Below are 19,241 nucleotides of genomic sequence, written 5' to 3' on the forward strand. Positions count from 1 at the left end.
CCGGAGAGCAGCCGAGCGGCGATGGAGATGTCAAAGCAGGAGGGAGAGATCTCCGCGCAGGCGCAGGGAGGCTCCGCGGTGGCCTAAGCAGCCGCGCTCCCTCTTCATTCGTGCCTCGTGAGGCAGCTGGGAAACAGCAGCGTGCAGGGGAGGGGGCACAAGAGCAAATATTCTCATCCCTCCTCCTCCGCATTTTAGACCATAGATTCAGCTAGAATTCAGGTCACTGGGAGGTATTTTGAAAGGAACTGCCGCAGGCCATTAAAATTTGATTGCACCGCATCGCAATGCAATTCCCCTTCTTCTCCAAAAAGGTCAAGGTGGCAGACAAGAGTTCTCCCCCACTGCATGCTCGCAACAATCCTGCGAGGGAGGTTAGGCTAGGTGAGTAGTCCGAGGTCACCCAGTGAGCTTCCTGCCTGAGTGGGGATTAGAACCCTGGCCTTCTAGGTCCAACGCTCGACCCACTGGTTCTGTTTTATGGAAACTTAACCTTGAACATGCTTACGTGCAGGCATTTGAAGCTTGTTATCAATTGAAGCACGCACCGTACTGCAGCAGAAGTAAATTGTCGGGTTGGCCCAAGCCATTTTGCAGCCTATGGGTTTTTTAGAAAAAGAATCTCAGTGAAATGTGGTTCAGTGTGGGAGCTGTGATGACCTGGGTTTGAATCCCTTCTCCCAAGAAAACACCAAAAGGGTGAGGAGATACTTGTCTCTCAGCTTTCCTCCCTTTTTCCTGCTCCACATATTCACAATGTGCTTTTTCCAGACCCCTCTATCTGTGGTCCTCTCAACTGGCAATGCTGAGGATTAAGCCTGGAACCTTGTGCACAGAATGTAGGATGCTCCCTTTCCCCCAGTTTTTAAGTTTGAGGAAGCTGTTCCAGTCTGTCCTTGCTATTTGCCCAAGGCTGTTGATTCCTTCTCCTTCCGTGACCACAGGAGAAAATCCCATCAGTTTTCAATGGATGCTGGTATTGGACAATAAGGAGAGGAAGAGGCAGAGGGAAACTGGGGGCTGGGAGCTGTAGTTTGTTAAGGGTGCTGAGTTGTTATAAGACCCTTACTCCCCTCACAGAGCTACAATTCCCATAATTCACTGTGAACAGGGATTGAGTTAAACCACTGTGAATTGTGGCTCTGTGATGGGAACAGGAATTTCCTAACAACTGTCAGCATCCTTAACTATGTTTTCTAGGATTATTTGGTGAAGACATGACTGTTAAAAGTGGTACGGTGCTTTAAAAATATATGGTGCTGATGTGGCCTCACTAGACTAAGGGCTTCTACAGGAGACTATAGCATATACCTTGCTGTCTATATGGCTTTTAAAGATATGGGAGATTTGTCATATGCAACCCATCATAACATGCTCCTCTGCATTAAGCTAACACTGGTTTGTATGGCTAAATGTTCAGATACAGTCCTACACTCCTTGAATATGAATGACCAATTCTTTATGATCCAGGAGTGTGGTATGTGCCTACAGTAAACTGCCTCAAAGGTTTTGCCTCTTGGATGACAAAGCCAGCCACACTTTGAACCAACAACTCTAGGCCTATCTTGAACTGGCTTTCCCCCAATGACATATTTATCAGAGACTTAAACTGATTTATCAGTTGTTGGTTGCATCAGCATCATACAGTTCAAATAGCATCATACCACTTTAAACAGTCCTTGTTCTAGCCCCACCAAGAATCTTGAGAACTGTAGTTTGTTAAGGGTGCTGAGAACTGTAGTTATTCTATAGCATCTCCTAACATCTCTCAGCACCCTTAACAAACTACAGCTTGCAGATTTATTTGAGGGAAGCCATAACTATTTAAAGTGGTATCATAGTGCTTTAGATGTATGGTGTGAATGTGCCCGAAGTCTAAATGTGAATCTTTTTACCAATATATAGTCTGCAATAAGGAGACTATATATAACTATATATAACTTTCCTATGAGAAATCAGCAATAGGAAGTGCACACATATTAAAAACATTTATAAGAAAGCTCATCACATGTAAAGAGAGGCCTCAAACTGGACCTGTCATCTCTCTTTATTGCTTCTTAATATAACATTTTAGCTTGGATATTTTCTCATTGAAAGCCTTACTACGTACATAATTTTCATTTTGCTTATTGTCCTTGTTATACTTGTGCTTAGTTTTATTCAGTGCCACAAACCACAACCAATTGTTAATTTTTCTTTAACAAATTACTTTAAAAAATATGTTGAAGTTGTTTCATATTACAAGCATTTCTACAGAACAATATTGACAAGAGGGGATGTTCAGTTTTAAAACATAGAATCATAGAACTGTAGAATTGGAAGGAACCCCAAGAGTCATCTAATACAATCTCCTGCAATGCAACTCATTTAAATAAACAGCAAGTTCCATCTTCAATACTACGTTTGCAAATCAATTTTATTTTTTAAATTTGCTTTAACCAGCTACACTTTTCACTAATCAAACTGACTAAGGGTGCAATGCTATAATCAAGATGCAATGGCTAAGGAGCTACAGGATATGGCAGAAACGCCACCACTACACCATGATAACTCTATATCAGCTTATCTTCCCCATATTGTTAAAAAGGGTATAGGCAGTGCTATTTTTCTAGAAAAAGAGGTGCCAGAACTCACCATGAACTCATCCCTTGTTCTCTTATAATGGCAATGGCGCCCACCTGAGAGGTGCCGGAACTAAGTTCCAGGAAGTTCCAGCTGAGAAAAAGCTCCGGGTATAGGGTTGTTGACTGTTCCCTAAATTTAACTGAACCTGCATGCTACACTAACCTTAATACAGATGTCTTTTAAATACTGAAGTTTTGGTACACAAAAACTACCACTCAGGGACCACTGTAAATGTATTGGGTCTCATTATTTGATCAAATTTAAGGGATTAGAGAAGGGCTGATTCCACAGCAAATTCCCCTCATCCTTCTCTCACCAGTCAAAACCATGATTAAGGCCTACAATCAGCATTGGTCTCTTTATGAAGCCAGCTTCCAATTCATGATTTCTAAATTTGAATTAACTGCAAACTCTGGTTAGTATTAATCATGTTTAACAAAGGAGGTTCTCATATAATTGTTAACCATGGCATAGGCCTGCAGAGGATGAGTGAAGGGAGACTGTGCAGGAAAGGGGACGGATTTTGATAAGGGACGTCCCAGTCTCGCATCTCAACCTTAGTATTTTAATGAAGGCCAAGAAACAGAGTGTTATAGCTACAGCTGTCCTCATTGTTTAGTATTTTTAATTTCCAAGTATAGTAATACATAAGAACCAGAACAGCCTAACCCCTCCCCCCTTCCCAAGATCTTACCTTCCAACTCCAGCAAATTATATTCACCCACAACAATTAAAATGTACATCAATTAATCAACTAAAACTTTTGTTGATTGCTCTACTAACAGTGCAAGCCTAACCATGTCTACTCAGAAGTAAGCCCCAAATAATTCAATGGGACTTTAGGATTGTAGCCTAAATCAATTAGTACTCAGAACCTCAGAATTTTTACTTAGAAGTCAGTCCCATTCAGTGCAATGAAAATTACTCCCTAGACAGAATCCTTATGATCAGAAGGTTTTAATTTGCAGCCTAAATTCCAACAGGAGTTTGGGTAGTCCCTTATAATAAGGCAAGGACTTTCAAGGTCTTTCGTGTGCAGACTACGCGTTAATAACACACTGACATAAAAACTTAATTTCACAGCAGTTCCTAAAATAGCACTTTAAAATCTTGATAATTTGTGCACTATGAAAACAGCATGTATCATATTCATTTAAAAAGGCTATATAACATTGTAATCTTATTGGTGATTACTGCATTACATTAGCTCACAAATTACTGATATATAAAACTTTTCAGATGAAACCTTAAATATAAACAATTCTTATATTAAATAGTCTCTCTATACATCTCCACATTGGTTTATATAAATTATCTCTGTTTTACAGCTACTAAATTCCATTAGTCTGTAAACAATGAGGCATTCATTGTGTATATCATGGCAGAAAACATTTGTAAAAAAATCTTATTTATTTTATTTTGTTCAGTCCTCTTCCCATCAAGCAAGCAAAGACAGTCATCACCATTTTTGGCTTCACTTCTACCAAGTCATCCGGCAGGGCATATATACAAGCACCAATTTTCCGAGCAACTGATATAGCATATCTTGGAGAGAGAGAGAAAAAAAGTAGCATTATTCATCTGGCATTAACTAATGAGATATAACAACCTTATTATTGTAGCATAGCCATTATTTTGTTCTAAAGACGTATTGCTTATCAAATTCAGGCTACAACAAACAATTAGCATATCAATTTCCCTTGCCTATAAACAATTTGTAGCCATAGATGTGAAACAAAATATTACACAACTGCTGTTTACTTACTATAATTATTGTTCCACCTTCCGGTATAAAATTTACTGCGGGGGTGGGTGAACTGTGGTCCTCCAGATGTTGGCTTACAACTCCCATCATCCCTGACCATGGGCACCACTGGTTGGGGCATATGGGAGATGTAGTCCAACATCTGGAGTGCTGTGATGTGTAGTATAAAACTACTATACTCAAATAATAAAAGATGACATGATTGTTCTACCCGGACACTGAGGTCCAGAGCCGAGCGCCTTCTGGCGGTTTCCTCACTGCGAGAAGCCAAGTTGCAGGGAACCAGGCAGAGGGCCTTCTTGGTAGTGGCACCCTCCCTGTGGAACACCCTCCCACCAGATGTCAAAGAGAACAACAACCACCAGACTTTTAGAAGACATCTGAAGGCAGCCCTGTTTAGGGAAGCTTTTAATGTTTGATGCATTACTGTATTTTAATATTTTGTTGGAAGCCACCCAGGGAGGCTGGGGAAGCCCAGCCAGATGGGCGGGGTATAAGTAATAAATTATTATTATTGTTATATTATTATAACATGCAGTAAAAGCCTAACCAATATGAGCCTGAATATATACCCCATCCTCCCAGTCTCCTCATCCCTGATTGCACTGACAACAGTACATTTCATTAGACACATGATGTTAAAATATACAGGCAGGCAGATATGAAATAGAGGGCATTTATCTGCCAGCTGAAAATAACTCTTCATGGATCTGAAAAAGAAGGCTCTCATCCACAGTAGCTTACAGCACAAACACTGTTAAGTCTAAGGTGCCACAGACCATTTGTTCTTTTTTTCTGTAACAGAGTAGGAATTAGTTGACATTTACAACTAGCCATGTACATCTGGGCTGCATCAGAGTCTCCGTGTATAATAAAGGAAGAAATATTCTGCAAAGACTTACTTAGCATTGTTCAGTTTGTCTGTTTCAGAAAGATCTTCCCTCTTGACCATTTCTGGACGGATTGCTTTTGGCGCAATAGCATCTATTAAATCTAGTACAGGTAAACTAGTGCTTATGGATTTGTCCTGGAAGGAGAAGGTGTTGAAAAGTTTCACAATCATTAATGAATGGATTTTCTTTAATACTCTTACCAGTATTTTCACCATGTATCTCCCTTCTCTTTATCCACTATCTCATTGATAAATAAATCCTAATATAATGGTGTGGCAGCTAAAACACAGTGTATGTAATAATTGCTGAATCATGAATGGTCAAAGTCATGTTTTTCAATACTGTTGAATTTTCTCCTTTTTGACAAATGACCTTTTATAACCACCTGCCGCTTCTTTTCCCATGATAAAATATCTGTTATGACTAAATAACATTTTGTTATGAAATCCTATCAAAAGGTTTTGGGAAAATCTCTTGCATCTCCCAGAATAATTCTGCACGTTTGTGGATATTTTTTCAGGTTGACTTTCTTATGTGAATAGGATTTCCTTCTACTGATTTGCAAGTGGCATGATCTGCCTATTTCTAGAATCCTAATACTACTTTGAGCTTGCCATTGAGCACTGCATTTTCTTCCTGGTTACTGAAACGCACTTCCTCTCTGCCTTAAAATAGACGACCCTGCTCACCTCCTTCCAGCAGTTAAAGCAGATGGGCAGTCAAGTGCATGACATCAAGGAATCAGCAGGAGGGACCACAGAATTAGCTTTACTCCTCCAAAGTCTCAGCATGCTATTCCTACCAGGCAGATTAAAGCTATGATTTCAGACTTGCTCTTACAGCTTCTAAGCACCACGATGCATACTGTGCCTTTAAACCCAGCAATGTTCTCCTATCTCTACTAATTAAGCTGATGTATCTTAATAAATGAACTGGCCATAAAATCCCATTCTAGTGCTAATAATTGTGGATTACGTCTGTCCATCATTACTCTTCTGTCATTCTGTGTACCCCATGTTCCAATGCCACGAGACCACTTTCTAAATTAGAAAGAGACTGATCTGAACTCTGAAAAATATTGGCTAAATATTCATATAACATTTACTCGACACTTTTATTTTCACTGGTGAATGGCCAAATCTTCAGAGAACTACACCGGCTCAAGGCCTAATGAAACTGATATTGCAACCAGGCCATTCTCAAATATGTCTTAAAACCTTATGGAAATGATATTTTATGAAGCAGAAACAGTTTTATTTTCAACCACACCAAACAGATTTCAGTCTCTTTGTTAGGTTTGCTCCCTCTAGTGGTTTTAATGCAACATCATATTACAAAAATTTCCCAAACGGCACTCCTGCCTCAAAAGGGGATGGATGTTTAATACTGTCTTCTAAGAAACCCATCCTGAGGTTTTAGGATTACTGGTTAAATTGAAATCCTCCTGTCACATGCTAAAATTATTCATTTCCATTAAGCAAAATTTCTGTTAGTTACATAGTGAAAGTTCATTACAAATACGGATCTACACACCCACCATCTTGTATCTATATTAACATGTGTTACTATTATTTTGTAATCTAAATGTGGTACTGTTTTTCATGACATTCATAATCTACTTGCATTCATAATCTATTTGCGGCTATTTATACACAACTTATATACAATAACTAATGCACAACCTTTGCTATAGATCAATTCCCATCAAAATAATTATGTTTCTGATTAATTCACATTTCCTTTCTCTAGAGTGTCTTCATTACCTTGAAGCTAGTTATTGAAGTACTCTTATTTGCATTTGCAAGTGTCTGATTCACCCATTTAATAATAACCGCATCGTTTACTTTTTCCCCCTCACCAAGGTCCGATAGTACATTCAAAGTGTACCTGCAACAGAAAGAACACAGTATTTTCAGCTGATAAGGAATTTAACAATTCCTCCGTATTTTCCTGACAACGTGTTAAAACAGTTGCAAAACACAACTTTCATACAGAAAAAAATTATAGAAAATGTGCTTGCATTGAGTACAGAAAAAGCAGGAGGGTTAAAAGCAAACTGCAACTTTACTGAAATTGACACAGCACCAGGCAGTATAGTAAAAGGTAAGGTAAGGTAAACGACCCCTGGATGGTGAAGTCCAATCAAAGGTGACTATGGGCTGCGGCGCTCATCTCGCTTCAGGCCAAGGAAGCTGGCATTTGTCCGCAAACAGCTTTCCGGGTAATGGGGCCAGCATGACTAAAACGCTTCTGGCGCAATGGGACACACTGATGAGTGCCAGAGCGCATGGAAATGCCATTTACCTTCCTGCCACAGTGGTACCTATTTATCTACTTACACTGGTATGCTTTCGAACTGCTAGGTTGGCAGAAGCTGGGACAAAGCTACGGGAGCTCACCCCATCATACGGATTCAAACCGCCAACCTTCCGACCAGCAAACCCAAGAGGCTCAGTGGTTTAGACCACAGCGCCACCCGCTCCCCAGGCAGTACAGGGCAGGGACTTCAGCATAAGCCAAGTGAAGCACAATACGGCCCAGCTGCTTTGTGGCAGATAGAGCCAAACAGAGAGGAAACATGAGAGAGAATCAGACACAGGGCAGGCACTACTGCCACTAGTCACATTGGGAAGCATCTTATAGATCACCCTCAAGGGCTTAATGGTATGTCTGCTTGTGCATGGTGGGCGGTAATTTCAAACACAAGGGCTGTGGTATGAGTTGAGGAGCTTCATTCTTCTGCCTGCCTGCTCTTTGCTCCAAGTTTCTCCAGTTGTTTACTGAATTTTGTTGCTAAATAATTTTATGCTGTATTTCCTAATTCTGTAGCATATGACTTGTGCATATATTCCAGATCGGATAAAGTCAAGTTCCTAAACTGTACCTATGAATTTTCTGACAAGACAAACTCCTGAAAATAATTTATCTGACTTTAAAAATAAAACTGCAGACTGGTTGCAAATAAATGAAGAACATATATTGGTTTTGAAAACATTTTGGTTTTGTGAGCTATAATACATCCTCACCTTCTCATTAACTGCCACACCAGTGCCAGTGTCAACGTTGGGTTGCCTTCATTGAGGTCCTGTCCACCAATCCCAACCAATGAGAATCTGGCCTTTGACTTCCCCAGTTCCACTGCATAGTTACAATTTTCAATCTAAAAGAAATGACAAATCAAGGTCAGAAACTATTTGGAACCATGGGCGTTGCCAGGATTTATTGGGGGGGGGGGAGCTGGCTTTATGTTGAGGCAGCAGAGCCAAGTTATCTGTGATGCAATTGGCCAGTTAGTTAAGTAATTTTATTTATTTACTTGATTTGGGGGAGGCAGCTGACTATGCCCATGTTTGGAACTATCGTTTATCAAAATATTTTAATTGGAGCAAACCAACCACAACACCAGTGCAGCAAGAGCACCCTATACCAGCAGATGAATGTGTTTATAAAGATATGTATGGTGTCATGCTTGCTGCTTAGGCATGCAGTTAGACAAACTTCATCCAAATCTTCTGAAAGTATTAGCTTTTATTAATATGAATCAAGGCACAGAAAACCTAGGCATACATTCCTGGTGAAGGACTACTAGGCAAATATGATTTGGCTAATTTAATACTCTCACCTCTGCTGGCAAGCATTTCCAACATTTTTTCTTAACGGAACTGTACAACACACCTCCCTTTCCTAAGAACATTATCTAGCCATCTGTAAACAATAATAAGTAAACACAGATCTAAGCTCAACAAAAAGAACAACATCCAGATCAGCTAAAGTAGTGGCACCAGAGGTCACCAGTACTTGGGTCCACCACTTAGGGTGCAATTACCAGAACCCTTCCTCAAAGCACACAGTTCTTATACTGGCAAAGTCAAGGATCTGCCTTGAGATGTCACATTTATGGACAGCCCTCCTCCAGCAGGCAAAGCACATGCCTCAGAGGTCACAATATCACCTTCAGCAGTGTCACCTAAAGGAATGTCAAGTGGGCTATCCAGATGGTCGTCCTGTTCTGCAGGACTAGAACCATCTTGCACCCACACTGGTTTCAGATACTCCACTTTTGAAGTGTTAAATGGCACCCATTATGCTGGTACCTGCAACCATGGTGAGTCACCACTTGATACTCTCCTCATGGCCCATCAACAAGCAGAGTTCACAGCTGCCCCCTCCTTATGGATATGTGGGTCATGGCTTGAAACACCTCACCGCCAATCCCTGGGGATAACTGAGTGAACTTGGAAAGAAGTTCTAGACTTGGCCTCACTGGCTAACATTTTCTTCCAAGTTCCCATTTGGTTTAGTGATCTTCAGATGAAGTTGCAGGAATGATTAGTAGAGGCAGTTGCCTTCAGGTAAGGAAAGCATGTCCCCACTAGGTGCAGCCTGTCCATTTGCCTTCCATATCAGATTATTATTTATTAAATTTGTATACTACCTTTCACCTGAAGATCACAGGGTGATGACATAACACAGTGGCCCTAACATGCCTATTTCCAATGACTGTAGAGGCCATAGAGTCCTGTAGATGTATCAATAGAATGCTTCTACCCTGGCTTTGTTTGTATGTTTAAAGTGTCTGTATCCTGTTCTGTGCAGGTGACTGAGTTTCGTATGCTTCATATGTATGCTCACCTACCATATGTAATGCAGAGGGACTTTTATTACTAGACTTGTAGACGGTGGTTTCGTTTCACTTTCTTGCATAATCTGTTTTGCATTATATCAGCCTTACATGTGTTTTGAGTTCTCTGCTATAGATGCATTCATTGTTCCTGACTTTAATAGAAGCCTTGAGGTTTTCAATCTGTTTTCTAAATAAACATGCATGTGTGAAACTTGAACTGTGTGGTCTGTGATGTGGTTCACTTTTCTTGTGTGAACCGCCCTACATGTGTTCTGAGTTTTCTGCCACGGATTCACTGATTGATATTAATGGCAAGGACAATCTCAACATTCCATTATTTCTTAATAATATCCTGCATGTGTGTGCAACTTGACACGTGTTCAGCAGCTAAGCTCAGCCGCTTGAGTGACCTGCTCTGCATATACTTTTAGTTCTGGCTCCATGCTTGTGAAACAGCTCTAAATTCTGTTGCATTCGACTGATCTGTGTTGGCCATTTATCATGGTTATATCGCTCAATGCCTCGAGACTTGTAAGTTCATTCAGTGCTGTAGGTGAAAACTGCATTTTCTGTAGGCATGTATGCCTCTGTGACATGCATGCTTCATCCCAAGTGAAGCATTTGCTGAGGTCCAGTCTAAGGGCCACACCAAGAAACTTATTTCAAGAGTTGTAACCATATTAATACACTACCTTAAGCAAGGGTGAATAATTCAGGGACACCAACACCATTCATGATAATGCGGTTTAAGCAAATGGCTGAGGAGCCACTGTGGTTTCCAAAACAGACACTTTTACAAACCTTTTTCATGTTACCCCCAAGTGCAGGATACGGTGGTTTGTTGACATGGTTCCATTGTACAGGTACACGAATCATCTCATAGAGCTGGAAGATTACTAAAGCATCAGCAAGGTCACTAGTCAGTGTAGGGAGAGGGAGAGAGAAAAAACATATATATTTACACAAATAAATTATATGTTCCCTGAATGCAGTCAGTAGTGTATCCAAGTAAATTTATGAGGCTTTCATTGCTTGGTAATCCTCTCTTTTCCTTCTAAATTATTTACTTATTTACTCATTATCACAGTCACTGAGAAAATCTATATCTATATCTAAATCTCTCTCTATATAATAATAATAAATTTTATTTATACCCTGCCCTTCCTGGCCAAGACCAGGCTCAGGGCGGCTAACATCAGGTATAAAAACAATTGATTAAAATACAACTTAAAAACAGGATTAAAATACAACTTAAAATGCAGCCTCATTTCAGTGGAAGCCCAGATCAAAAACTGTTTGTGGGGAGAAAACGTCAAATCTTCACCAAGGCCAGCTATCCAGACTGGTCCTACGTGGGCCAGAAAAAAGCCAGGGAGGTCCCCAAATAGGGGTTCCATCACAGAAGGAAAAGGAAAGAGGTGGAGGGGATCAGGCCGATTCCAAAGGCCAGGCGGAACAACTCTGTCTTACAGGCCCTACGGAAAGATATCAGATCCCGCAGGGCCCTGGTCTCATGAGACAGAGCGTTCTACCAGGCCAGAGCCAGTGTTGAAAAGGCCCTGGCTCTGGTTGAGGCTAATCTGACTTCCTCAGGGCCTGTGACCTCTAGAGTGTTGCTATTTATGGACCTTAAGGTCCTCCGCGGGGCATACCAGAAGAGGCAGTCCCGTTCTGAATCTGGCAGTCCCAGTTCTGAATCATAGAAAGAATAGAATCATAGAATTGCAGAGTTGGAAGGGACCAGGGGGGTCATCTAGTCTAATCCCCTACAATGCAGGAATCTTTTGTAAGGCTCAAACCCACAACTCTAAAATTAAGAGTCTAAGGCTCCACCAACTGAGCTATACCAGCCTATCATCTCTAATGATCAGAAAAACAGTGCTGTGTTATCATTGATCCAAGCAAAACTAAGTCCTATCAATTACAATATTTTCCAGTGAGGGTTACACCACGGATCAGTTAAATGGCCAGTCAAGAATAAAAATATTACCTGTACAAATGGTTAATGTAAGGAGTTACACCCAAAGAATTCATCCAGTTTCGGAATGTTCTTTCTTCCTTACTTTCTCCTATAGCAAAGGGTACAAAATTTCTCAGATAACACATTTTATATGTGCCATTACTCTGAAAGAACATAAAAGCAATGTATCTTTTCCTGAGAAATAATCTCTTCTGATCTGGCTGTTAAAAGCTCTGGGTACAAATGGAACAGGAATCACAAAGCAGAAGAGGTGCTTACTCTTTCTATTAAAAAATAGTAATTTCCCATGACACCATGTCTGGGTGGGCAGTACTATCCAAAGAGAGAAAACTTCTACTGTTTGAGAGACGTAGTTGGTGAGGAGTGTAAGAACTTAAAATCATAAAACCAAATTAAAAGTACTTAACATATTTGTATACCAACACTAGTCCACAGAACTTTGGGAAGTATATAGGGGGAAACAGTATTTCCTACTCTGCAAGTGTAATTTGAGTTTAGCAGAGATAAAAGGTAAAGGGACCCCTGACTGTTAGGTCCAGTCACAGACGACTCTGGGGTTGCGGCACTCATTTCGCTTTACTGGCTGAGAGAGCCGGCGTACAGCTTCCGGGTCATGTGGCCATGGAAACGCCGTTTACCTTCCCGCTGGAGCGGTACCTATTTATCTACTTGCACTTTGACGTGCTTTCAAACTGCTAGGTTGGCAGGAGCAGGGACAGAGCAACGAGAGCTCACCCCGTCACGGGGATTTGAACTGCCGCCCTTCTGATCGGCAAGCCGTAGGCTCTGTGGTTTAACCCGCAGCGCCACCCGCGTCTGTAGCAGAGATACAGGCTACCTAATGCAATGCTGCATAATGAGTACACTGAGAGGGCATCTGAAGCTTGGTCTTCCAAGTATTGCTACAATATTATGCATGTAAGTTGATCAATACCATTTTCATGTTAAAGTTATAACTCTGTTTATATGGCATACATTTAGGGCAGATTAACTTTGGGAATTCTGCTGTAGATGAAATTATGTGGTGTTTGATTTCCACACTGTCCTTACTGTTTTGATCAAAAGCATCTGATTTTGGCTGTGTACACACCATGCATTTAAAACCCATTTAAAGCACATGACTTCCCACATAGAATTCTGGGCACTGTAGTTACACACACACACACACACACACACACACACACACACACACACACACACCCTGTTCCAAGTTACACTTCCCTGCACCCTCAACAAAGTACAGTTCCCAGGATGCTTTGGGGAAAGTCATGTGCCTTAGTTATATGACATGTGTGCAGCTTAGTATTTCTCAATGGGGCTCTCTGTGACCTGCATCTATTTAGAATCAGGATGGAATGAGATGGTTGAGACCCACAGAACGTACCACTTCAAACTGCAGGCAGGGGGTCCCTATATGAAGAACTCCCTGAAGATATAAAACTAGAAGTACAGGGAATGATCTGGTCAACAATCTGTCTCACTGATGTGCAGTTTTTATTGCAGGGTGATGTTTTTACAAGGGTGAACATTCATAACTAGTGCATCCCCCTGTTACCTAAAATACTACTACAGCCAATTCTATCTTTTCTGTATTCTTATCACATTTTGCTATGTGTGTAGACACAGCAACTATTTTTCTCTTTATTCTATATTACTCTGCCCTTCTCTTTCATTCGTGCTCATTAGGAACCAGCCTATATAAATGTTATACTATGCCACTGTATGTAATCTTAATTATTACATACAATGACGTCCTACACATGGCTACTTATCTAAGTCCCACTGAGTTCAATGGGGCTTTTCCAAGGTAAGTAGGTAAAGGATTGCAGCCTAATTCAATATGTGATGTGTAGAAATTAAATATTTAAACAATGCTGCCTAATTTCAACATATTTTAACCAATTTCATGTTGTGAACAGTGAGCCAAAAAATAAAAATTGCCTTATGTGGCAACCTTATACAATTCTTTCCTCAAGGCTGTTTCTGCTCAAATTGAGAAACATTACTTTTTCTCCACATGCTTACTTAATTGAGAAAACCTTGCGATTTTAAAATTTGGACTACAGTGTATTTTGGGATCAATGATTAAAAGGAGCTGTGTTGATATGCTTGAGATATTTTTTAAAAAAACAATCTCTAACTCAAATGTATTTTGAACATTTCACAGACAACTAACAAACGCTTCCAGGAAAGCTTATTACTGAAAGCATAAGAAAGGAAATATGTAGAACTTCACTCAAAGTAAGAATTTAAAAACTGCATGCTGAACAATACCAGAAAAATCCACTCTAGACCAATAGCAGCAATAGCGTGCAAGTTGAAAGAACGTACTTCTGATTAAAAGGAACCGAGGAACTAAGAATAGCACACTGTATTTAATATGCCACTCTAAACAGGATTATTCGTTAAAAAGGAACCTAACAATTCTTAAGCTTTTCACCTTTTTGAAAACTGGCCAGCTTTCCATTACCTCCTCCCCACTTCCTTTTCATTATTCAGAATATACCTTCTGGAGACACAGACTGAATTTTATGTAATGAAAGGGACAAATAATAGAAAACAAAAAATGAGCTGGAGCACCATATATATAGCCAACATGCCCTATGGCACTTCTCATTGTCTGACTAAAATATTATGCAGTAGCATTATGCCAATAGAATAAAGAAGAGAGGGCATGAGTCACTGAACAATATGGCACACCTCTCTCTCTCTCTCCCCTCTCTCAGTGGCACAATGCTAGGTACAATTTAATTTATCAAAAGGCTAGTCAGTAACAACACATCCCACAATCTTTCTGTGGAAACAGAAATAAGAATCTTCGGGCATAATTGCCAGCTCTTGTTTCTCTGTGACAGCAAAAACCCTTGTTTATCCATCACCAATACAAAATCTAAAACACTAGAGCAATAGCTTGATGCATGAAAGGCCCCAGTGTCTAAGCAGTGTGGGAGAAACACTACTGGATGCTAAACAGTCTCGCCACCAGTAAGGCAGACTATTTTCCCTTCAGTCAGTTGGTCCTATTCACAGTTGTATTTGTTGTCTTTTTATCATGCCCTTCATCACCATGTGATGACAAGGTGGGTTACAAACAAGATAAAGCAATATCTATAATAATAAAACAATATAAAATATAGCACTGCTACAACTGCTCCTTTTCAGTGCAAACACCAGTAACGTCACACTTCTATATCATTAAATGCCTGGTGGAAAAAGATTGTGTGATTGTGTGTGTGTTTAACAACAGAGAGAAGTTGCAGTAGAATCCTAATGCCTTGGAAGACGATGGCATTTACACAGGACATAAAGGCATACCCAGAGTATAGCTCTGGACCAGAGGAACTCAAATCTGTATCATTTTACTGTATTTCTAAAAGAGTATTCATGAAATTAGAATTCGAGCCAGCTGAGAGAAAGAAGAGACACTGTATTGTTCCAGAGGATGAAACTGTCCCTATTTGTGTGTCTAAAGTCTTGACTCTCCTTCAGTCCTTATTTGTGAGACTCCAAGTCACGGCTCCTAAAACAGCCCTGTTATGTATGAAAACAGCTTTCAACCTTGCATTTATATATGAATTAATTAATATTTTTCTCTCAATTGTAACGGCATATTAAAAAGAAAAATAGGTTATATGACCAGTGCAGGAGGATAATTAGGAGGGGGAAGCAGTCATAGCAGGAAGGGAACAAAATCAATCATCTCAAGATAAATACATTTACAGGCTAAAGAAAAATACTAAATACAGTACCTACATTAGGAGGAGTCAAATCTGCATTTCATGAAGAAAAATGGGAAAATTATAAATGGTCAAATTATGAAAGCTCACCTCAGAAATAACTATAAAGAAATGGATGTGCTCACCATTCATATAGTAATATTTGACACACACAAAAACCCACTACAAAATGCAGGCAATGAGGATAAAACTGGATGAAATGCTGGAAGAACAGTGATCAGATCTTACACAAACACTTTCTTCTTCTTTTAGACAGAGAAGCTTGAATCATATTGGGGAAAAGGTGTTTTAACAATTTTGCTATTCGGGGTCTCTTGAGGGACTCACAATAAAGGACTCGTACAGAGACAAGATTATAATATTTGAACATCAAACAATAACAATATTCTCTGTTAAAATATATAATGTACATAAATAAAGCAAAGCTATAAAACTGAGCACCGTCCTCCCATTACCACAGAACTTTTCCACCTGGTCATTATCAGTACCAGTTGCTTGGTTTTAGTGACAAGAGAGGGGAAATGGTTCCTGTTCACTTGTCTCAACTCCAATAACAGTCTTCTTTAAATGGCTGCAAGTGCCATAGCCCAATGTGGAAAACAAAACTCGCAGGCCCTTTGTAACAGAAAAAGAATATAAGCAGGCAAGGTACTTATAGTTTTGGAGAACTTCACAACTCATCTTAAAATTTTAAAGAAGACCTCACTACTAATCTGCTCTTAAGATTTTAGGGCTTTGTAGAGAGGAGGTAGACAGGCATCCTAGCTGCACTGAGATAATATAGCCTAACTGCCCATAATGCTGGCTGCTCCTGCTAGGGAGGCCAGAGAATTCCAATGAAAGGAGTGGTGGAAATTTTGCTTGTTCAGTCTGTGGTTCTTCCTCATCCTCTGTTTGAATTGCTGCTTCATCAGTTGGTTCTACTGCTACCTGGACTTGACTCCATGTGCATACTGGCTGCAGATTTATAACCAGTAATGAAACCACAACATTTCTACAGTTTCTGCTTGTAGTCTGTAAACAGGTAGGTCTCCCTCTTATTGTTCCACTATTATATGCACCACTGGCTCCCGCTGATCAGCAAACTTTTATTTTCACCTAAAACTAAGGGTCACCAGCTTCCAGAAATGACATATGGGATGCCAAAGTGGTTATTAGTCAATTAATTTTTTGCAGCTTGTTTGGCAGCAAGTGTATCACAGTCTTCATCTTAAATCTTTTATGTACTGTTGATCCATCACCACACCTTGTCCTTTTTCTTTAACTCCAAAACACAAATCAATAGGCAATAAAGATGGTCTCCGCTTAACATTTTTCAGGTCCTCTAGTGTTCCCAACATGTTCATTCAGGTATGCCTGCACCTTTTCACTGGATGTCCATTTGGGTAATAGGAAGTTGTGACTTTACTCCTGAGATTTGACCCAACTCTGATGCAAAAGTAGCACCTTAATCACTATGGCTTCTTCTAGGAAACCCATAGTGACTGATGAAGATGTTCTACAATATGTTAGCAGCTGTTTGAGGCATTAACTGATCATTTTGCCACTAATACATTCCTTATTCCTGAACAATCTGGCTCCAAAGTTAAGTTGTCTATTTGAATTAAGCCTAGTAGAGAAAAAGTCTGGATATGTACCAGCTGTGCTGCTTTTTCTACGCTGGCCTTTCTTTTACTAGAATACTCACAGGTCTGACATTTCTCCTCTACACTCTAGTGACCCCAGGCTAGTAAAAATGGTCCCAAGCCAGTTCTACAGTTCTTTCAAATCCATTGTGGCCTATTTAATTATGAATTCCCTCTGGTGCTCTAGCATGATGAGTGTAAGGAACTACCAGCTGTTAAATCGTCTATCCCCTCAACTGTACTTTCCTGTGTAGGACTCCTGGAGAAACAAAAAAAAATTGGCTACTCATGTAGATGTAGTCTTGTCTCATACTCTCCTCCTTTTTCTTCCTCTAAAGTAGTTTTACACTCAGTTTCCAGGAAATGAATCACATGGGCAATATATTTGTCACTTCCCTGTAGCTCCTCCAATTTATAGGTCTAGAATCGGAGGGATCAAGTTTTTCAAATGATGGATTCTCAAATGATGGTGCTATACTGTCTTCTTGTTTTACTAACCTTGTTTTTCTAGATGTTACTGCTTCATTAAAATTATCTGTCTGAGAGCCTATCAGCACTTCATGAGTTTGCATTATTGCTTTATGAATTTCATTATTCCAGACAGTCTTCTCAGTTAAAATACTTTATTGGGCTCTGCCTAGCAACACACTATTGTTTTACATTTTCCTTGTCATTTAGTGGCCGTTAGTGTGGCTTTCCTGGCTCATATTTGCCGTTTCTGATTGATAGGCAATATTGAAGTTGTACAGTGACAAAGCTGCCACCCACCTGCATCCAGTTTTGCAGTCTTCACATATGTCATGAGACTATTATTTGTCATCAATCTAAATTCTGCACCATATTTAAAAAAACAAAGAAATTGATCACAAATAGCCCACATTAAGGCAAGAAATTCTAATTTATGAACTGGATAGCTGCATTCCGTAGAAGTCAGTCTTCTACTAGCATAAACAATGAGTTGAGGTTTTCTGGTCTGTACCTGTCAGAGGGCAGCTCCTAGTTCAGTGTGTCATGCATCAGAACGAAGAGTATATGGAAGTTTTCCATCAGCAAACCCAAGAACTGGTGCAAAAGTGAGACTCAGTTTTAAAGTTTCTAAAGCATCTTGAAAATTTTCATTCCATCTATCTTCAAGTATTTGTCCTCCATTCCATTTCTTCCCCTTTCCATCTCCAGCAAGAAAGCAATTGAAAGGTCTTGCAAAAATGGAATATTGGTCTGCAAACCCCTGGCAGTATCCAGTAAATAATAATAATAAAGCTGTGCAATTCTTTAATAATTTGTACTGGCCATGCTGTGATATCATGTATTTTCTTTTTATCTGGGTGGAATCCATCCTTAGAAGTAACATGTCCCAAATATTTTATAAATGTTTGAAACCGTTTACTGTTTGAAAGTGCTAACTTCAATCAACATTTCAGAACTTTCACAGTGGCTGAAAAAAAATCATAAAATCTTCCAAGAATGCTACTGTCTCAGTGAAATGCATGTCATGTATGACACTTGGCATAACTCTCTGGATGGTAGCAGGAGTGTTTGTCAACTGCCAAGCCAATTCCAAATGGTATGGTGAAAGCTATCACTTTGCCCAACTGAGATCTGATAATATCTGCCTTTGAGGTCCAACATGGAAAAGCACTTTTGCCCACAAAGCAAATGTTTCTTCCATCTGAGGCAGTGGGTGTCTTCTCAAGCCATGCTGTTGAGTTCTCTACAGTCCACCACCATTTTAATGAGTCCATTTCTTATGATGCAGCAGCATTGGTGAGGCATATGAGCTGCAGGCTTCCTTAATCACACCCAGTGGCACAAGCGTTGTCACAAATCTTCAAAATCAGAAGGTGATACCTTTCTAGCCTGTTCTTTAAGAAGCACATCACTTGTGAGCTCAATTTTCCCCAGTGAAGAAACTGAAACTCAGAGGTTAAAGTTATTAAGCGTTTGTGGCTTTATTAGAGAGGAGACAGCCAGCCATCATCCAAACTGCATGC

The 19,241-nt window shown here is 40.0% G+C and overlaps 1 protein-coding gene across 1 annotated transcript in view; it reads right to left on the reverse strand.

Moving 5' to 3' along the window:
* Positions 1-2,011: 2,011 nt before the first annotated feature.
* PLS1 (plastin 1) overlaps positions 2,012-19,241 on the reverse strand; it is a 56,942-nt gene continuing 39,712 nt past the window's right edge. The window contains exons 11-16 of the mRNA XM_082224212.1: positions 11,898-11,976; positions 10,709-10,823; positions 8,310-8,443; positions 7,047-7,170; positions 5,293-5,417; positions 2,012-4,170 (exon numbers count right to left, since the gene is read on the reverse strand). Of these exons, the coding sequence (XP_082080338.1) occupies positions 4,035-4,170; positions 5,293-5,417; positions 7,047-7,170; positions 8,310-8,443; positions 10,709-10,823; positions 11,898-11,976 (713 nt within the window). The 3' untranslated portion in view covers positions 2,012-4,034. The remainder of the gene's footprint in view (positions 4,171-5,292; positions 5,418-7,046; positions 7,171-8,309; positions 8,444-10,708; positions 10,824-11,897; positions 11,977-19,241) is intronic.

The sequence above is a fragment of the Podarcis vaucheri genome (assembly GCF_965113315.1).
Source record: "Podarcis vaucheri genome assembly, chromosome: 5".
NCBI classification, from domain to species: Eukaryota; Metazoa; Chordata; class Lepidosauria; order Squamata; family Lacertidae; genus Podarcis; species Podarcis vaucheri.